The sequence below is a fragment of the Carcharodon carcharias genome, chromosome 5, assembly GCF_017639515.1.
Source record: "Carcharodon carcharias isolate sCarCar2 chromosome 5, sCarCar2.pri, whole genome shotgun sequence".
Lineage (NCBI taxonomy): Eukaryota > Metazoa > Chordata > Chondrichthyes > Lamniformes > Lamnidae > Carcharodon > Carcharodon carcharias.
In genome coordinates, this window is record NC_054471.1 from 121,086,299 (window position 1) to 121,108,508 (window position 22,210).

General features: G+C 39.7%; 1 protein-coding gene across 7 annotated transcripts in view; it reads right to left on the minus strand.

The window, feature by feature from the left end:
* Nucleotides 1-22,210, minus strand: part of l3mbtl3 (L3MBTL histone methyl-lysine binding protein 3) — a 185,840-nt gene that overhangs the window by 108,893 nt on the left and 54,737 nt on the right. For all 7 annotated transcript variants that reach the window (XM_041188292.1, XM_041188287.1, XM_041188293.1 and 4 more), the window contains 7 exons: nt 20,059-20,163; nt 16,615-16,750; nt 14,544-14,635; nt 12,409-12,560; nt 5,547-5,623; nt 3,758-3,843; nt 3,188-3,298 (listed from right to left, as the gene is read on the minus strand). In XM_041188292.1, the coding sequence (XP_041044226.1) occupies nt 3,188-3,298; nt 3,758-3,843; nt 5,547-5,623; nt 12,409-12,560; nt 14,544-14,635; nt 16,615-16,750; nt 20,059-20,163 (759 nt within the window). The remainder of the gene's footprint in view (nt 1-3,187; nt 3,299-3,757; nt 3,844-5,546; nt 5,624-12,408; nt 12,561-14,543; nt 14,636-16,614; nt 16,751-20,058; nt 20,164-22,210) is intronic.

Sequence of the window (22,210 nt, forward strand, 5' to 3'; positions counted from 1 at the left end):
ACCCTCTTAGTATATTCCCATTTCTTTTGTGATCCCTGTAACTGTTTGACCTCCCTAAATGTATGACCTCACACTTCTCTATGTTAAAATCCATCTGCCACTTTACTGCCCACTCCACCAACCCATCTATAATCATTTTGGAGATTATGGCTATCCTCTACACTATCCACTACTCGGCCAATCTTTGTGTCATCTGCAAATTTCCCAATCGTGCCCCCGACGTTCACGTCCAAATCATTAATATATAACACAAACAACAAGAGACCCAACACCGAGCCCTGTGGAACACCGCTTGAGACAACTTTCCATTCGCAAGGGTAAAAAACTACCATTACCCTTCGTTTCCTGTTACAAAGCCAACCTTTTATCCAGTTTGCCACATTACCTTGAATCCCATGGGCTGTTACTTTCTGACCAATCTGCCATGTGGGACCTTGGCAAATGCCTTGCTAAAATCCATGTACACAACATACACTGCACTACCTTCATCAACCCTTCTTGTCACTTCCTCAAAGAGTTCAATCAAATTTGTGAGGCAAGACCTTCCTTTAACAAATCCATGATGACCATCCCTGACTAGTTCATGCCTTTCCACATGACAGTTAATCGTATCTCTCAGGAGTGATTCTACTAATTTGCTCACCACTGGTGTAAGACTAACTGGCCTATAATTGTTTGGCCTTTCCTTTGATCCCTTTTTAAACAATGGAACTATGTTTGCATTTCTCCAGTCCTCCAGTACCTCCCCTGTATCTAGTGAAGATTGGAAAATCATCCTCAGAGCATCTACTATCCCTTCCCTGTCTTCCTTCAGCAGCCTCAGAAACAATCCATTTGGCCCTGGTGACTTATCGCCTTTCAAGGATTTCAACCCTTCGAGTACTTCCTCTCTTTATGACTATCCCATCCGATATCTCGCAGTGTTTCTCCTGGCCTACTATATCTACATCCTCCCTTTCCTTTGTAAACACAGAGACAAAAATATTCATTCAAAACCCTTCCTATAGCTTCTGCATCTACACAAAAGTTTCCATCTTCATCTCTGATAGGTCCCACTTATTCCTTAACTAACCTTTTAGCATTAACGTAGCTGATCAGTTTGTGTTTAGAATTCTACATTCCTATTTACCCCCGGTAACCTTTATGCCCTTGCTTAACAAGGATCTATTACCTCTATCTTAAAAATATTCAGTGACCCCGCTCCCACTGCCTTCTGAGGCATAAAGTTCCAAAGTCACACAACCCTCAGAAAAAAAATTCTCTTTATCTCTGTCCTATAAGGGCAACCCCTAATTTGAAACAGTACCCGCTAGTTCTGGACTCACTCAAGAGAAACATCCTTTCCACATCTAGCTTGTCAAGACCATTTAGGATCTTATTTACTTCAATGAAGTCATCCCTCACTCTTCTAAATTCCAGTGGAAACAAGCCCAGTCTGTCCAACCTATCCTCATAAAACAACCCGGTCAATCCAGGTATCAACCTAGTAAACCTCCTCTGAGTCACCTCAAATGCATTTACATCCTTCCCTAAATAAGGAGACCAAAACTTCACACAGATTAAAGATAGGGTCTCACCAAAGCCCTATATATTCAAAGCATAACATCCTTACTTTTATAAAAGATAAAAGCAGAAGGGTCATACGGACTCGAAACGTCAACCCTGTGTCTCTCTTCACCAATGCTTTCAGACCTGCTGAGTTTTTCCAGCATTTTCTGGGTTTCTTCTCATCCTTACTTTTAAGTTCAATTCCTCTCATAATAAAGAACAGCATTCCATTAGCCTTCTTGACTATGTGCGCTACCTGCATTCTAGCCTTTTTTGTGACTCATGCATGAGAACACCTAGATCCCTCTGCACCATAGAATTCTGCAGTCTTTCTCCATTTAAGTAATACTCTGCTTTTTTATTCTTCCTGCCAAAGTGAACAACTTCACATTTTCCCGCATTATACTCCATCTACCACAGTTTCGCCCAATCACTCAACCTATCTATATCCATCTGCAAGCTCTTCATATCTTCTTCACAACATACTTTCCCAACTATCTTTGTGTCGTCTGCAAATTTAGCTACGGTGCCTTCATTCCCCTCATCTAAAATCACTGATACAAACTGTAAAAAGTTGAGACCCCAACACAGACCTTTGCAGGACTCCAAACATCACATCCTGCCAATCAAACAAAGACCCATTTATGCATACTCTTTTCTGCCAGCCAGCTAATCCTCTATCCAGGCTAATGTGTTCCCCCTACATCATGAGTTTTTACATTCCAAAATAATCTTTGATGTGGTACCTTGTCAAATGCTTGCTGGAAACCCAAGTACAGTACGTCTACAGGCTCCTTAGGCCGTACCTAGGCGAACCATATAATTAGGGTAGTAAGAGAGGGTTTTAAACTAAATAGTGGGGGCAAGAGATCAAATCTGGAAAGACGTGGCATATCAAAGAGTAGAGACAAGATTAAATGATATCATTAAAGAATAAATCCTAGCCAGGAAATTGGGAGAACTCTCCTGGTCTTCAAATGGAATCTGTTATGCCTACTTAAGGCAACATCTTAGGCCCTGGTTTAACATTCAATTCATAAAATGGTACCTCGACAAATCAACAATCTCATTTTGCAGTGCTGGCCTACTCCTGCTCCTAATTTATACGTTTATAACGTTTATATGCTCATATGTTCAAAATGTCAACTTCTCTGGTAATGTGGGTTTCTGTTGCTATTAAGGATTTTAAAGCCAGGCACTTCCATCAATCAGTAGCCACAGGGCTAGGATGGGCCAATATTATTTTCATCAAGGTTGGCTTTACTAAGCTAAAAATGGCACTTTTGAAAGGCTTGCTTTCAGCCACAAACTAAATCAGGCCCAATCTTGTCTTCATTTAATTTGTGTGAAGACTCAAACATTGATTCAAAATTGGGATCAGAAACCTTGGCCAATTTTACCATACCTCAAATGGATACCATCCACCTCTATCTAGCATATAACAGGAATGGAACTTAGATCTTGTTGATCTGTATGATTCAGAACCGCATCACTCATTTCATTTATCCATTGGACCGACTGATACACAATTTTTAAAACACAGCCACTTAATAAACCACAAATCAAATCATCTAAACAACTGTATATTTCAACCACAACTACATCAAGGCAATGTGAATTCCATATGCAAAAACCCCACCTTTACTATGTGATCATCTGTGTCTATAACTGTCGCTACTCTGATTAGCAATGGATTCCGCTTGTCAACGGCCTCAAATTTCATGTTTGGAAGAAATCCGTGTGTGGGCCGCTGAAACAACAGGGAAATGATAATTGGTTTGTGAATTACATTTCACAGGCATGTATAGGTGACATTCCATAAACTGTAATTTTAACTTTGAACTGTGGATATCAAATGAACATAATAAAGTTGGTATTTAACACAAGCATTCAAAATACACCAAAGTTTACTGTATGAACAAAAAATTGTATTCCACGAGACCATTTTTAGTTTTAAGGTCAGACACTGCAGAGTCTCAGACACTGAGCAGAATATGATCAGTACTTGCTTAAACACCAGGGAATTAGATTTGGAATTGGTTTTGATAGGACCAAAATATATGGCAAGGTCAAAAGTGATTTCATTTATAATATCTCACGGTGTTCAGGTAAATTGCTTATTTGATATATTAAATTTGTCTTTTACAATTGATACTGTATTTAACAATGGTTAAAAAGCAACATTACTAATTTATTTGTAGTTACTTACAGATTTAAAAGCCCGTGCAGGAGCAGGCAGAGAGTTTGTTTCTTCTAAATACTTCTCCCATGAAAACCGTTTAGGATCATGATAATCTATACCAATGAAGTAAATATTTCATCAGCCATCTTTAAATCTTCCAGTTCTACAAGTAACTCTTACAACATTAGCAAACCTAGGCAAATCCAGTTTTACCTTGCACAGGCACTACGGCATTAATGTAGTGAAGCTACCCAAATGTCATGAATTATATCAGTCACATATTAACCCAACAAAAATAAATATATATTTTTTAAATCTTACATTTTCAAAATTATTTATTACCACTTCTGCTTGCTTTTTTCTTTTGCTCTTCTCCTTATCCGCTTTTTAAAATTATTTCAAGTTTAATCTGACTTTATTTGTTGCTGACATACCACCCCCACAACAAGCCTCTGCCACTGCAGCTTCCTATTTTCTTAAAATAAGTCATGACACTTGTATTCAACTGGTGTCTACTTTCCATATCCAAATGTCCATTTTGAATTGCGACACAAATTTTTCTTTTAAATATTAGAGAAAACCAGCAACTAAAATCAATTTTTGCAGCGTTTTAAGGTGCAGACATCCAAGGAGGCCAAATATAAATGTGTTTTAATGTGTTTAGGCATTGATGACCAGAGAAATTATTTTGCCCAGATCACCAAAATCTCAATTATGCCCATGAGGTAACTCATTTGTAATACTGAGGGTTAAGACACCAAACGGTAACATAACATTACATAACCCGACCTTCTACAAGATACTGATGTTTTATTAATCCAGTATTTCAGAATTAACCACCTTTTCTCATTTCAATATTCAAAAGTTTTAATCAAAATATATGACAGGATGTGTTAACTTTATTGAGATGCAATTTACCTAACATTAAAAGATATTTGCTGGCAGGACTGCAAATATACTGACAGATGTTGCTTACCTACTTTTATATCCATCACTATCGCTGACATCAATAGCAATACTTCAACATCAATATCATGCAAGCAGAACATGTGGAAGTAACAGCCAGATTGTCTGCATATACCAATTTATCCATCCCTGCTGCAGAACTGTCATTTATTGACTTTTTTTTCAGTACAACCTGCAATCAATATTTCAGTGGGGGAAGGTGGTGACATTGTGGTATTGTCACTGGGCTAGTAATCCAGAGGCTAAAGATAATATTCTAGGGACTTGGGCTCAAGTCCCACCACGCCAGTTGGTGGAATTTAAATTCAAAAAATAAAATCTGGAATTGAAAGTAATGGTGACCATGAAGCAATCATCGATTGTTGTAAAAACCCATCCAATTCACTAATGTCCTTTAGGGAAGGAAGTCTGCTGTCCTTACCTGGTCTCAGTTCAAGGACAATTAGGGATGGACAACAAACGCTGGCTGTGTCAGGGGCATCCACATTGTATGAAAGAATGAATTTTTAAAAACAGATAAATGTTGCTATTAAACAAACAATGTGACAGAAGCAGTCCAATTCCCATATTGTTTTTTTCTGGTGATATAGTATTTTTTTTGGATTCGAAACAGGATTACTTTAGATTTGATGGATTTATGCTCTGGACTTTGTATGTTGTGAACTCAGTCACACAAGTCAACGAATCCTGCAAGATTTTTAGATGATTAAAATTCACAGATTGAAATTCCCACAGGGCCTGCTGATCTCCATGAGTGATGCTGGCACGTCCTTCTGGAACGTAGCTTCACAAGTTCATATAATCCATTCTATATAAAGTACACGACAATCAGGGTCTTGAGGGCATTCACCTGGAGGTGTTGTAAGGGTTTTCCCATGCTGTAGGCACCATCCAACAGGGTGAATGTAAGGACTAGTGGCATCACACCTGAAAATCAAACAAATCAAAGTACAACAGTGAAGCTATAACACATATTGGTCAGGGTCAAGCTGCCTGGTTTAAATTTCAAACAATGCTTGGCAGTTGACTGTCAGTCAGTCACCATCAGTGGCACATTCTCCATGGCAATGCCACTTGCCAATCAATCAGCACTCTCTTCACATCAGTATAAATTGTTGTTATTCCCCCTATTTTGGTATTCTTGCGAGTGTCCTGGTGAGTGCAAGACAAGAAACTTAGACATGTCTTTATTCAGCAAAAAAAATAGCTAAACCTGATTTTAATATCCACAGCAAATAGAGTAGCAAGTTACATAGTAGTTGCTAATTCTGAGAAGCATATATACTTTTTTTTAATCATGTCCACAGACAGTCTATACATGGCCCAGCCAGAACTGGACACATTTTTGCGCCTTGTTGTTGAATTCAGCAAGATCTGCAAAAGTGCAGGGTTCCTCTAGCAATAGGCCTTGCAGGAGATGTTGCATAGTTTGTGGCTCAGTTCCACATTCACAAGTTGTCAGGCTGGTTGTTTATCCCCATTTGCTTAGTGACACCTTTGAATGACCTACACCAGTCCTTAGTCTGTTAAGGCACTTCCAGGTTGCCCAGTTGCAATTAGCTCCTGGGGGAAGGCTTTCATCCGGTAGAATTTCTATCGCTGGGGGTTGTTCAAGACTGGCGAGCCATTCTTTCCATTAGGCGATGCGGGCTTCAGATGGGTTGATTGTAATGGAACAACACTGTTCATGAAGCTCTTCCTTGACTTTAGATGGCTGGGTGTAGGTGTATGACTATGTAGAGGGTGCCTCTCATCTGATGTTTGACGGAGTCGCTCTTTCTTGCTGGCTACCGTTTTTCTTATATCGAGGGAGTGATACCCACCAGGATATATAGGCTGTTGATGTTTGTTGGTGTTAAACAACCTGTGATAAGTCGGCAGCTTGCATTCAGAACAGCATCCATCTTCTTAGCACGAGTAGATCTTTCCCATGCAGGGCAGGCATATTCGGCAGTGGAATAGCAAAGAGCAAGTGCACTGTTTCACAATGTTTTCGAGCTTGCTCCCCATTTTGCGTTAGTGAACTTATTCAGGATGTTGTTTTGTGCGCTCACTTTTGCCTTTGTCTTTTCAATGTGTTTCTTGAAGGTGAGGCATCTGTCAAGCGTGACTCCTAAGTAGATAGCATGCTTGTAATGCGTCAGTATTGTTCCACACCAGGTTACTGGTGTTTGGCTTCATGGTTTCTGAGGTGGAATGCACAAACATGCGTCTTTGATGGGTTTGCGCGAAGGTGGTTTTCTTCATAGTAGGATGTTAGTCCCTCCAAGGCCCCAGAAAGCGTTTTCTCCACGGTGTTAAAATCAGTGCTTTGGGCAGTGACACATAAGTCATCAGCATATATAAAACAGCTTGTGACACCGCCTATAGGTTGGTCATTCATGTAGATGTTGTACAGCAGCGGTGCAAGCACGCTTCCCTGAGGAAGACCATTCTTCTGAATACGCCACCTGCTGCGCTTCCCACCTAGTTCAACATAGAACCAGCGATTCTGAAGCATGCTTTCTAACAGTTCTGTTAAGTGAATATCTTTTGTCATCTCTAGGATCTTGCAGAGGAGACGTCTATGGTTCACTGTATCGTATACTGCTGACAGGTTTACAAAAACAGCACCTATTACCATCCTTTGCTCAAAACCATCTTCGATATGTTGTGTGAGGTTGAGCATTGGCTTATTGTTGATTTGCCGGGGTGGAAACCTGCTTGCTCTGGAATGATCTTCTCATCTACAGTTGGTGCTATCCTATTGAGTATCAGGCGTTCAAACAGCTTATTGGTGTGACAAAGCAGTGAAGTTGGCCGATAGCTCTTAGGATCTGAGGGATCTTTTCCGGGCTTTAATATTGCTAATACACATGCCTTCTGCCAAATATTAGGTAGCTTGTGTGTTGCCAGACAGTGCTTGAACAATTGTAGGAACCATTTCTTTGCTTGCTGTCCAAAATGCTTTATCTGCTCCGTTGCTGTTGTCAAGACCAATTGCTTTCCCGTGTTTTAGACTAGAGATACCAGTTTCCAGCTCTTCCATGGTGCATGGTCCAGTGAAGCCAGGGTCATTGCTGTACTTCTTCCTATCTAGTTGTGCTCTTGGTTGTTTCTTGTTGATTTTTCCATTTAGGAGCAACTGGTGTGCAACTTGGTTAGCAGACACATTTGGATGTTGGGCAGATTTCTGGGATCACCTCCAAGTTTGCGTATGAGACACCATGCCTTCTTGCTGTTTTTTTGTAAGATCTGTTGTCTCTATCAAGGTGTCCCAGGTGTTTTGACGCTCTTGAGAGATACTTAACATCACCCTCTCACCAATAGATATTGTTTCCTCTGAGAAAGGGTCAGGTTCAAACATTGAGACATACTCCCAGTAAAGCTCAGCATTCTCCTTGGTGAGACCAGAGATGTAGTGTGCTCTACAACCTCGGGGGGTCTTCCTTCTAGCTGTTTTTTGGACAGCTTTTGGGGTTGTAGTGCTCAGGTAATGGTTTAATACGTTTAACCTTACGGTCAAGTGCTCATGTGAACCCGTTCCCATCAGCCTTCTTGAAGTTGAAGCGCCTTGTGAATGGTACGACGGTTGGTAACACTGCTGCATTTACCTGGATACCAATAGGATGGTGTTGGGTCTGTGATATTGGGTCTGTGACAAGCTTCTTGCAGAGGCCAGCGATGTCATTGCTAACAATGGCAAGATCTGGGTTATAATTACACTTCCAGCGGGTACTGTGGAAGTAGGCTGGCGATTTAGGATTGTGGATGAGACTAAGCTGGTTAGCGTCCATCCATTCTTCGACGGCTTCTCCATCGTTGTTAGACTCCTTGTACCCCGATTGGGTACTGTGGCTATTAAAGTCTCCAATGATGATCTATGGTTTACTGTGCAGGTTGGTACAGGGTTAGAGAAGCTGAAATCTATGCCAGGTGGCTTGTATACGGAGGTCACTACTACTTTGCTCAGCTCTACAGTTAGAATTTTGATGTTGTCCTCCTCTGTTTTAGAAGTGGCTTCTACAACTGAACCAGCTCTAACAAATACAGCACTGCCATATTATCGATGAGGTCTTTCAATAAACAGGAACATTCCTGGTATTTTTGGGTGGTTGTTCTCACTTCCTCTGTGTCTCCTGCAGGCCAGAGGACATCACTTTGCATAATGTAGCGAAGAGTTTTGTTTAGCTACAGCGAACACTTCAACGTTAGCAGATATAACAGTCAATGCCGGTCTTGAAAAAGACCCGTGTTTCTGACATCGACAACTTCCATCTTCAGGCATGATATTGGTACTTGATCAAATCAGCGGTACAAAAATGTTGTATACACTACTTGCTGTGTGCGGTGGTGGTAGAATTGGTTGAAACAGGGCCGCAAACATATATACTTAAGAAATATCATTGTCTTTGAGAAAGTATGAAGAAGGTTCACCAGACTGATTGTTGGAATGAGCAGGATTGAGTAGAATAGGCTTATAAGAGTTTAGAAGAGCGGGAGGTGATCCCATCAAAACATATAAAATTCTTGAGGGGCTTGATGCGGGGAGGATGTTACCCCTGGTTAGGAGGGCTATAAAAATAGGATACCAGTCTCAGAATAAGGGGTTGAACATTTAGGACTGATGAGGCAACATTTCTTCACTAAAGGGTTATGAACCTTTGGAACTCTCTACCCCAGAGAACTGTGAATGGTCAGTTGTTGAGTATATTCAAGCTAGAGATCAAGCATAAAGGAAGCTGTAGCCAAGGTAGAAGATAAATCATGATTTTATTGAATAGTGAAGCAGGCTTGAGCAACTGAATAGCCTACTCCTGCTCCTATTTCTTACAATGTTATAGAGCCATTATGACATAGGACGACAACATTAGGCCCATCAAGTCCATGTTGGTTCTCTGTAGAGTAATCAAGTCAGTCCCATTTCCCGCTCTATACCCATAGCCCTGCAAGTTCATTTCCCTCAAGTGCCCATCCAATTTCCTTTTGAAGTCATTGATCATCTCCCCTTCCACCACCCTCATACACAGCAAGTTCCAGATTATTACCACTTGCTATGTAAAAAGGTTCTTCCTCAAAGTCCCACGTAGCTCTTGCCCAAAAAACTTACATCTGTGTCCCCTAGTCCTGCACTATCAGCCACAGCCTATCTTTGTCTACCTTATCTAAATCTCTCAATCTTGTATACCTCTATCAGATCTCCTCCAGTGCTCCAAGGAGAACCACCTCAGGTTCTCCAGCATAACCTTGCAGCTAAATTCTCATCTCTGGAATCATCCTAGGTAAATCTGGCACATTTCCTCTGCAACCTCTCAAGGACCTTCACATCCTTTCTAAAACATGGTGACAAGAAGTGGATGCAATACTCTAGCTGTGGCTGAACATGAGTTTTATAAAGGTTCAGCATAACGTCCCTGCTTTTGTACTCAATTCCTCTAGTTACGAAGACCAAGATCCTATATACCCTCTGACTACTCTCTCAATATGTCCTGCTACCAGACCTTTGCCCAGGTCCTTCTGTCCCTGTACACTCTTTAGAACTGTGCCATGAAGTATATATTGCCCATCCCTATCCCTTCTGCTAAAATGTATCACCTTATATTTCTCTGTATTAAAATCTGCTACTTGTTTGCCCACTCTGCTAGCCTATGTTCTGCTGCAGGTGATTCATATCTTCCTGACCATTTGCCACACCTTCAAGTTTGGTAAAATCAGCAAATTGAAATTTTACCATTTTCTAATAGCCAAGTCATTTATTTGATAAAAAAAAACAATGGTCCTAGTACTGACCCTTCGGGAATACCACCATCCATCATCCTCCAGTCTGAAAAAGAACAATTTACCATAGTCTTTATGCCAATTTTTTTTTAATTCAAGCTGACACTGCCCCTGCTATTCCATTAGCTTCAATTTTGTTAATCAGCCTTTTAAGTGGCACTTTGTCAAATGTTTTCTTAAAATTCATATAGGCAACATCCATTACATTCCCTTCATAAACCTTCTCTGTTACTTCATCAAAAAGATTAATTAGATTAGTCAAAGACGACCTGCCTTTTACAAACATTCTTAAAATACCATAGCTGGTTTGTGAGCTAGACCAAACTGATGCCAACTTTGGCGCTGTTGAAGGAGTTTTGCAATCATATTTCTTATACATACAGCAGAATACTTTCAATATACATACATCAGGCCATTTGACCACTGATCCCAGCACAGCTGAGCCAGATTGCATTATTGCCCAGTATTTGCATATGCACTTCCAGAAGATTACACAAGATATCTGCTTCTGGTGCATAACTAACCAGCAGTTTTAAGGTGTAAACATGGGAACAAAGACCGCTGATGGACGACAGGTGGCAGAAGTTCCACAGAAGCTTTTTTGATCTCCCACTCTAAACTCAGCAGTAATCCCTGAGCAAAGGTGTAATGGTCAAGCTGATCATCTGCTGAAGTTATGTCAGGTAACTGGGAGAATCCTTACAGAAATTAACCCACGTGTCTAGAATTCTTTACTAATACAAAAGCAAACTATGGCAGATGCTGGAAATTTGAACAACATTCTAATGAAGGGTTATTGACCTGGAACATTAACTCTTTCTCTCTGCAGATGCTGCCTGACCTGCTTAGTATTTCCAGTGGTTTCAGTTTTTAGGTCTTGAATTCTTCCTGTATTTGTAATTGGGAAATTAAATAACAATTCTCCTTTAAGTTATGCAGATTTTTAAAACAAAAGCTGAAAGAAAAATAAAAGGAAATAGCAAAAAAAATCATTTCTTGATGCTGGCTATACTTTTCTTTAAAACAATTTCATTATAGTGAGGCTTAGTAATCACAAACAGCTGGATCTCCAATTATTTTATGTTAGAACTTTTAAGGGACAAATGCTAGGAAGAGCAAGAAGTGATCAACAGATGGAGTGATCTTGAGATAGACGCATTCACAAGACAGATGCTGTGATTGGAGGAATCCAAGTTCGGATTGCCGAATGGATAATCTACAGAAATTATGTTGAACTTGTATCAGTTAGTAGTTCAGCCCCAGCTGGAGTACTGCATTCAGTTCTGGATAGCGTATTTTAGGAAGGATGTGAAGGCATTTGAGAGGTTACAGAAAATATTCACAAAGAATGGTTCCAGGGGTCAGGAACTTCAGTTATGAAGATAGATTTGAGAAGCTGGGACTGTCTTTTTTTTTTAAAGAGAGAAGGATGAGAGGAGATTTAAAAAAGGCATTCAAACTCATGAGGGGTCTGGACAGAATAGATAGGGAAAGACTGTTCCCACTTGTGAAAGGGCCGAGAACGAGAGGGCACAGACATAAAGTTTTAGCAAAAGAAGCAAAAAAAGTGATTTGAGGAAAAACTTTTTCAAACAGTGAGTGGTTAGGGTCTGGGATGCACTACCTGAAGGTGTAGTAGAGGCAGGTTCAATTGAAGCATTCAAAATGGAACTAGGCTGTTGTCGAAAAGAATGAATGTTCAGAGTTACGAGGAGAAAACTAAATGAATTGATCATTTGGAGAGGCTGTGCAGACATGATGGGCCAAATGGCCTTATTCTGTGCTGTAACAATTTTGTGATTCCATCTCCATCACTCGTGATCTTGTAAATCAATCAAGCACACAAATATATATTAGCTGGCATATTAGCACCCTCTGGTGGCTAGAACGCTTTAAAACAGGTTTTTACACAAAACAGATATAAAACATGCATTTACAGAAGCTGATTTGCTCACCAATAGTCATAGCTTTCATCCCAGTTGTCAAAATGCACCAAGAAACGATTGTCTACCATGTCAGACACCGTTGCCACACAAATAAATTCTGGATTTTTTTTATCAATTGCTTCTAGTTTCATACCCACTCGGAAGCCTAGTGGAGTAATTGTCTGAAACAAAGATTTTTTAGAAAATACTTATTGTGATTCATCATTGTGTTTACATTTATTTATAAACCATGGTAAGCTTGGTTATAGATCTGGTGCTGCCAGCTAGGAATTTACAAATCCATCCTAATAGCTTGTCTAACTTGATCACAAAATTTTGCTCGGCTTTCTGTCTGAGCTTTCCCTGCAATTGTTCATCAAAAGAAGTTTTGCCCTAGGAATGCATTTGAAATTGCCCAAACTACATTAACCAAATAAAAAATTATATAGACATTGGTGATCCTTAAATATTTTATTCTAAATAAAATGCTGGAGTAGGGGAATAATAAATAAAAACAAAGTTACTTGCATCAGAATGCCAATGTCACAACACATTCTATGATGTAAACAGGGTAAGAAATTTACTGTCAATACATTCGCTCAGAAATCAGCACTTCCACTGCCTCCATGAGTCCTTTTTGAAAAACTCTGGTATTCAGGCAGTAAATTGTGTCATACATGGCAAGCGTAGAAACTGATGGGATTTGTCACATTTGTTCAGTCACTTGTCCTAGTTACAAATGGGAGTACCAATATTCAGCACCACTGACTGAATAGAGAGATGCAGGATCAATAACTCCATTGAATTCCCAATCCCAACTGGATTGCATGGCCAGATTAAATGTAGAGGCCAGGCAACTCCCTACAGGGGAATAAAGTGAATGGTGAATCAGCTGTAGCATTATTGAATAATTCATAATCGTCAGCTCCAGTAGCCGTTAATGCACTGTCTGATAAGAGCTAAGGAGATGGAGAAATAAATTGTAAATATTTGAATGTAAACTGTCATCAAAATATATAGGGGCTAAATTTCCATTCCTCTTCCTCAACAATTGTCGTAATTTCACTAGGTGGAAGGGCCAGAATTTAGGCTCAGACCTAGGTACTGGCCTTGCAAGGGTACTCCTTTGCCCCTATTAAGGGGTGCAGCCTCTAACTGCCCAATACCAGCAGCATAACAGAGGTCACGGACAGGGCTTACCAACATTGGAATCTTCCACATCAGATCCTCAGCGGAACAACCATAGTAAAGGACACTGAGATCAGGGTGCATTGGTATGCCAAAATACAAAGTGAGCCCCAATTAGTCCAGAGACTGGCCAGAAAGGAATAAGCAGATTTATTTTTTTTTATATAACTGAAACCCTAGTCCAGGAACAGTTAATAAATGGTTGTCTGATACATGTGACCATTAGTGTCCATCACGCTTTGAGCTATGAAGCTGACCAGGACACTCTTCTGTGCTTGTATGTCTAAATAATTATCCGTTACTTTGAACTATATTGTATGTACTGCACGTTTTACTACTTAATGGAACTCATTCATTTCTTCCCATTTAAAAAAAGATTTTTTTTGTAAATAGCGAATGATTTCAGTATGTTAGCATCCTATTGCCGTAAAAAATATTATGCATAACATAAATATATTCCTAGCGCAATGCTGATCCAGTTACAACAACCATCTACAGCTCATATGCCATGGTCATCTGCATAAAATCAGGAGCTTCAAAAGCAATTCTGATTCAATAACTTGTTTCATTCCTGAAAACCTGGCACAACCCCTTTCTTATTTCTATCCCTGGGAGTTTTAGCAAGTCTGCCTGGAAAGTACCTATCCCACAGGTCCCCACTACAGGTCTTCAGCCTGCAACTCTTCACTCCTGACCTCAGCCAGGAAAGGGCTCTGATGAAAGTTAAACTAACAAGGCCCAGTCATTAAAATTGTCCAGACCTCCATATCTTCAGACTTCCAGTGTGCAGGACTCACTATCCAACCCGCAACCCCTTCCTTTAAAACACAGGCTTGGGTGCTTCAAATTGAAAGCGCTCTCACTATATGGTCACATAATTTACAAGCAAAAGTTGAAACCATATTTTTATAGCATGACAGCTGGAGAAATCATCCTAGTTTCCAAGCCAACTATGTTGAAAAATGTTATATGCTTACCGTATTTTGGTTTTCAAACAGGGATTTGGGCACAGCTTGAGCCTTGCACATCTTCAGGTAAGATGGCCAGTTAAACTCATCTTCTTTGTATCCTAGAATAGATTAAAATTAACAGTCAACTCCACAAACACAAATATTTGAAACAGAAAGATGTATTATGCACAGATCCCTATCCATTCACTTGTGAATCTTTAGAATTCTTGATAACAGAAGGCTGTGGATCACCATCACGCAATATATTTTGATTTCTCAGGATATCAAGGGATTTGGGGAGCAGGTGGGAAAATGGAGTTGAGGCAGATCAGCCATGATCGTACTGAATAGAGGAGCAGGCTCAAGTTATTGAATCAGTATGGTCAATTCTTGTTCCTATTGGCTTAAAAAAGGGGCAGAAATGGCAGCTCAACGTCCTGGATATAAAGTTTTTCAACAGGATAGAGAGGGGGATTAAAAATGTGGGGGTGTAGCATTATTGATTAAATTTCTTTAATTTAATAAAGCTGTGAGAAGGGGCGATATACTAAATGAAGCACCAAATGAGACCATGTGGGTTGAGCTCAGAAATAAAATAAAAGGGCAGCCACATTGCTAGGAGTGTACTATAGACGCCAAATTATTGGAAGGGAATTAGAAGGTCAACATAAAGGCAAATTTCTGAACGCAAAAACAATAGGACAGTAATACATTGAAGACTTCAACTACCCTAATATCAGTTGGGATACGAACAGCGTGAAAGGTACAGAGGGGCACGAAATTCTTAAACTGCATTCAAGAGAACTTTTCCAACAAGCATAAAGAGGGGGCCCAATTATAGATTTGGTCTTTGGAAATGAAGCTGGGCAAGTGAATGAAATAGTAGTGGGGGACCATTTTGGAGATAGTGACCATAAGACAGTTAGATTTAGCATCATTATGGAAAAGGACAAAGGTAGAACAGGAATAAAAGTTCTAAACTGGGGGAAGACAAATTTTACAAAGCTGAGAGGTGAACTGGATACAGCTACTAGGAGGGAAAATGGTGTCAAATCAGTGGAAGGTATTCAAAAGCGAGATTCTACAGGCTTGAGCTGTGGAGAAAGGATGATATACTAGACCTGTCCCACAAAGTAAAAAAAAGGGAAATGCCAAATCTAGAACCTCCTGGTTATCCAGAAGTGTATAGGCTAAGATAAAGCAGAAAAAGAGAGCTTATAACAGTCACAATATGCTTATCACTGTAGAAAGCCCAGGGGTGTATAGAAAACACAGGGGTGAAGTAAAACAAAGGAAATTAGGAAAGCAAAGGGGATCTGGAAAACTATTGGCAGGTAAAATCAAAGAAAAACCAAAGATATTTTACCAGTACATTAAGAGCAAGAGGATAACTAAGGAAAGGGTCGGGCCATTTTGAGATGTACATGGTAACTTGTGCGTTGATGCTGAAGATGTGGGAAGGGCTCTCAATGAATACTTTGTCTCTGTCTTCACTAAGGAGAGGGATGTTGCAGACATTCTAGTTCAAGAGGAAGAGTGCAAAATAGATACAATAAGAAATCAAATTCGTGGCATATTAAAATCTAATTGCATGCCTACTTATTGTTCAGCCCACCAAAAATTGAATTAACAAAACATATTGGGGTAGTTCATGACAAACTTGAGTGGAATGCTTCACAAGTTGAAAATATAGGTGTAATAGCATGAATAGGTTTCACTCGGTGGGATGCGACAGGATAAACTAGGTGGTCTTTTCCTGTCCTTGTTCATATATGTTCACAACAGCTACATTGCTTCAGACTGAAACTCAGCTGTGAAAAAATTAAAAACTCTCAGCCTATCATGCTTTCTTGTTCTTCATCGATGTTTATTTTACCCATGAAAGACCTGTCACTGCACATTTCTCGTCAGGCATTAAAAAAATCAGGCTAAACATTTATTTGAAAGAGAAGTTAATATTTGTTTAGTGTTACTTTCGTACATACATGAAGAGGCCAATAACAACTTTCCCCATGTTTAATAGTAATTGTAATGATACCTTAAAAAAAGATTTACAAATGATCCACAAAAACATATCTGAATTCAGTTTGGAACTTACCTTTGGGAGGGTTAAGCTTATGTCCAGTTTTCTCACACCATCCCACAGGATGAATGTCTGACGAGTCAGCGTTTACCCAGAAGTCATAGCAATCAGAGTATTTGTCAAAGTGGAGCCTTATTCTGTAGCCACACACCTGCAAGGTTAGCTTATTTGTTAATCACACATTGAGCATATCTGAAATTTACTAATTAAACTCATTTTTCTTTGAAACTGAAATTACACCAAATTGTAAAACAGTGCAATCAAAGGGAAGGACGGGATTGAACCCTGTTCCATCCTGTCAACAACCATTTCATCCTAAATTGCAAAACTCCATGAGGAGATGGTCAGGTACTTCTTGAATCTGTAACCCAACCTTGCATTGATGTCAGCGAAGAAATTAAAACTGGTAGAATGACACCCACCAGAAATCCCAACATTGCTACCTTGTGTCCTCAATATAAAGTACACCCGCATGATACGGGCATACTTGTTAGCATTAAATACGCATGTCCACATTTCTACTTTCTAAATGGAAACCAATCATATTAAAAGAAAGTGGCAACATAAGAAGGATTCTTCTTTACAAACAAGTTCAATTATTGGCAAAACAGCCTGTCTCTCTTGCCTACAGCCACCACCACCACCTCCCCACCACCACCGCCCCCCCAAACCACCCCTTCAACCCACAACTGAGGTGTAAAGTACTGCTCCAAAATTCAGGGTCCTGCATGCTCCTGAAGATGCCCAGGAAACACCATAAATGGCATGAGATTTATGCTAATATTCCCAGGTTTTTAAAATGTGGCCAGCAGTGAAGCAAAGTGATAAATTAGAATCTTTCCCCTGGCCACATCTGGCAGTGCAATGGTCTGAGAGCTATTTCAAAGTTCTCTCTTCTATTTATGTTAGGATACCTTAAAAAAAAAACCCATGCATCAAAATTCTAGGTATACTGAATGTCCTCGGACTATGTCACCTGCATATTGCTTGGCATCTACGCTTCCATATATCACATACACATTCTGTCAAGGTTATACCCACACCTCTCTGACCTAGAGTCCTGAGCGAGCTCTGTGCTTCGAGCACCAAAGCATCTCCCTCACTGCATTCAAGCTTAACCCCAGTCTGACCTCAGACACAGACCTGGGACTGTGCTTCTTTGCTGTTATCCGCCATGAGTTCAGTCTCAGGCTCCAGTTTAGTGGCTACATTCAGCTTCAGGCTGCTGGCTCCAAACTCAGCAGCCATCTCAGTTAGCATGCCAATTCAAAATCAGGTTCAGACTTGCAGAATTGTAGATGTTCTGATTTCAATCCTAAATGTTTTTGCTTAAATTTTAAATTTTCCTGTTTCCCCAGCAAAGGATATAGTTTTTCTTTATCTACCCTATCAAATCCTTTTATCATTTTAAACATTTGTTTAGATCACCGCTCAATCTTCTATACTCAAAGAAATAATAATACAAATTTTGGCAATATATCATCATAAATCAAGCCTTTAAGCACTAGCATATTTTAGTCCTATCAAAAATAATCTAGTCCCATTCCCTTCTGTAAGTAGGGCCATAACTTCAACTTAAATAATTTGTGGCTTTGTTTTTAGGAATAAAAGTCATTATGCAAAGATCAAATTATTTTCATAAAAAAGCCACGTTGCTTCTGCATTAATCAGTCTTTTGCTGTTTTATCAGAAAAGTATTTGGTTTTAATTTAAAAGGTGTCTATAATTTAATAAACGTTAGGAACAGGAGCAAGTCAATTAGCCCCTTAAGCCTGTTCCATCATTCAATTAGATCATGGCTGATTTGCATTTTAACTTAATTTACCCACCTTGGTTTCATAATCCTTAATACCCTTTCCTATCAGAAACATATCAATCTGAGTTTTGAAATTTTCAATTAACCTTGCTTCAACAGCACTTTTTGGCGGGTGGGGGTGGGAGGGGGCAAAGAGTTCCAGATTTCCACTACCATGTGTGTGAAGAAGTGTAGAAGAATATCAGTGGTATTCAACTTTGCCAGGCCACAAGGTGTGGTCTACAGAAATGTGGATGAAATGACTGAAAATTTAAAACTATACAATTAGCAGTCAACTATCCCGTCAAAGTAAGTGTGTCTGCTGTTAGGTAACAGAGAACATCTCTGGAGAAACCCAGGGCTGAAACCATCCAATATCCTCAATAAAAGAGGACAGTGTGGACAGAGAGATTTATAGAAGCAATCTTTAAGGTATGATGACAACCTCAATAAAAAAATATATTCTGTACAATAGGTAGAGGCATTGGAAATATATTATGTTCCTTTAAATTACTAATTATTGTTTAGATAGCCCAATACGAGGACACTGTAATCTCGATAATATAGCTTGCCACTGCAGCAACTGAAGAATATATAAATCTAAATTTGATTAATTTACATTTACAAACAGATTGCTCAACTGTGATGGGACTTCCATCTAAACTATCACAAACAAGTAATTTTCAGCAGAGACCTAGGCCAGAATCTTCCAGCACCCCCTCGGCAGGGGGCTGGTGAGGCGTTGAAATCTCCGTTCACACACGAGAGGCTGGAAAGTTCCAGCCATAAATCCGAAACTGCAGTAAGTGAACAATTGCCAGTCTACTACATTTAATAATGATGTAAGAATTGAAATACGGCATGCGCATACACCACAACAACATAGTCCTCAACAGTCGCAAAGTGCGAGTTGAGGGAAGCCAGAGCTTATTAACCTCCGAAATAATAATTTTAGAAAACAAAATCCCAGAAATGTAAGAGCTCCAGAAATATGTTGATGCCTCCAGCTAGATTTAAAAAAAATACTTTTCCTATTTCCATGGCAGATAAAATTGTAAAGGGATTATTTCACCATAGCTGTATCAAGAAGCACAGGAGGTTAAAATAGAACAATTTATTGAATCTTCATTTCCCAACTGCAATATGCCACAAATCACTAGCAACTCTCTTATCAACAATGTTCAAAAATAAAATAACCTGCAGGCTGCAAAATGTGACAAGGCCTGATTGGAATTGAAATAAAGCATCACAAGTGGGCCTTGCAGTTACTTCCAGCTACCTCCTCCACTTTCCTTTCCTTCCAAGCGCGTGGCCTCTACCACCTTGAAGAACAAGGGCAGCAGATGCATGGGAACACCACCACCTGCAAGATCCCTTCCAAGCCACACACCATGCGGACATGGAACTATATCACCATTCCTTCCCTGTCAATGAATCAAAATCCTGGAAATCTCTTACAGCACTCGGTGTACCTACGCCACATGAACTGCAGCGGTTCAATATGGCATCTCACCACCACCTTCTCAAGGGCAATTAGGGATGGAATTCCTGTCCTAGCCAGTGACACCCACTTCCTATGAATGAATAAATAAACAAAAAAAAACTATATTTGCAAATGCACTCTGCCATTTCCAACTATTAGGAGATGGTATTTGAAGACAGACCTCAGCCACGCTAAGAACGCAGTACATAGATGGGTGTTCAGGGTCAATCCCTTCAAGTTTCATTCCAACTTTAAATCCATTTTTGCTCTGTGGAAACGACTGGCACTAGAATAAAATGAAACACAAGATGAAAAAAAATGTACTTGCACAATTTTTTTTTCTGGACTGCAGAAGCAAAAAAAATGAAGTTCTTTAATGAGATCAGGCTATTATTGTACAAGTCAAAAATGGTAAGGCATCTCAAATCACTTCCCAGCAGCACAATCAGACAAAAACTGACATCAAACCAAAGAAATTATCAGAAAAGATGGCCGAAAAGGTAGATTTTCAGTGCCCCAAAAGGGGAAAGGAAGGTAGAGAGTCAAAGAGCTTTAGGAAGAGGTACCCCCACCCACCACCACGATTCACCGTGCCCCCACCCACCACCACGATTTACCGTGCCCCCACCCACCACCACGATTCACCGTGCCCCCACCCACCACGATTCACCGTGCCCCCACACACCCACCCCACTCAGGCTGAATGTCTCTTTGTGTCTCAGTGGACACAATACTCAAGGTAAAGTCTGACCAAAACACTGTACAGTTTAAACGACTTGGTCCAACCCCTAATGAACGTTTTACTCTATACAATTCAGCAATCTGCTTGTTTGACTGCTGCTCCCTTGCGATTGGACATGCTGAGTATCAAAGTCTACTCACGCCCTGCTTCTCTTTCAGCTTAATTCATACCATTACAGCAAAACAGACTGGTTTATCACTCAATTTTTAGCCTTTTTATGGTATAAATTTGCATTTCAGCATTCCCCATGTTGAAAGCTCTGCGAACTTACTCCAGTCTTTACATCTTACCCAGTTCTGCTTTAATTAAATTCCTCCTCATCAACAACACCACCAAAATAACTGAAAGGTTTTTTTTTGATTGAGAGAGAATGGAGCTTTATACTTTTAAATACCACTAATGAGAGTGCCTAATTAAATTGGTCCATTGGAAAAGAGCTGATTGTGTTCTATATTGTGAAACATTCACAAATACAATTTATTTTACAGGATGCACTCTGACATGAAGCCTACAAAATCTTAGTGTCAGCTTTAGAGGATGAAGAATGGGTTATCATGAAGGTGTGCTTCATGCCAATAATGATTTTTAATCCACCGGCTGGAAACATGAATTGAACTTTTAAAAACAGACTTTTTAAACACAGACTAAAAGTGACAAACTCACAGCTAAGATGGCTACTCAAATTGCATCATTGTACACCTTCAACCCCATTGAGATGGGAACGGCATTTCTGCAAAAACCCAAAGACAATAGCCTCAAATGAATGTGAATGAACCATGTTTCCTATTCCATTAACACAATATTCAGATACTCAACTGGGTGGAGACAAACTAAACATAATCACAGTAACAATATGACTCTGACTAAGGTGGGTACTTCCTAGATCTAACCTAATCAAGTTACAATTGAAATACATGATCATGTTTGAATTATTGGTCCATTAGAGACGGTGGTCACATGACAAGTCAACACTCTATATGCTTTAAGCATATGTTTCCTCAGCAGAACTGAGGACAAGCAGCATGGAAGTAGAGAGAGATCCTTCCTCCCTTTCTCTCTCAACCCACTTTGTTAACTATTGGGCCTTGTCTGATATTGTTTAACTCTCTCTCCACGTGCAGCAGAACTTTTAAAGAAAGAAGTCAATCCACAGCAGTCTCTTGAAGACAGCAGTTTTAGACCTCGTTGACACTGAAGACAGAAGACCATCCATTGAAACCAGCAAGACTACCAGATTCAGCCTGTAGCCAGCCAACTTATCAAAACTGCAGACTGTGAATTCCTCTTAACTCTTATGGCCTCTTAATTTGACCAACCTATCTTTCCCTACTCTAATATTTGTGTGTATGGACTTTGAAAGAATGGATGTGTGTGAAAACCACTGTGTATTTTATTATTTTACTTAGATCAGTTTACGTATAATATACTGTCAATCTTTGTTAAACTCAGGAAAACCTGTCCTATTGGTTCTTATCATCATAACATGTAAACAGTTAAGCACTTGCTGAATTGGCAAGTGTATTTTTTTCCAAGCAAAAATACCTGTTGCAGTCAAACAAGGAGGGCAGAAGGGAGCCATTCAACCCCTCCT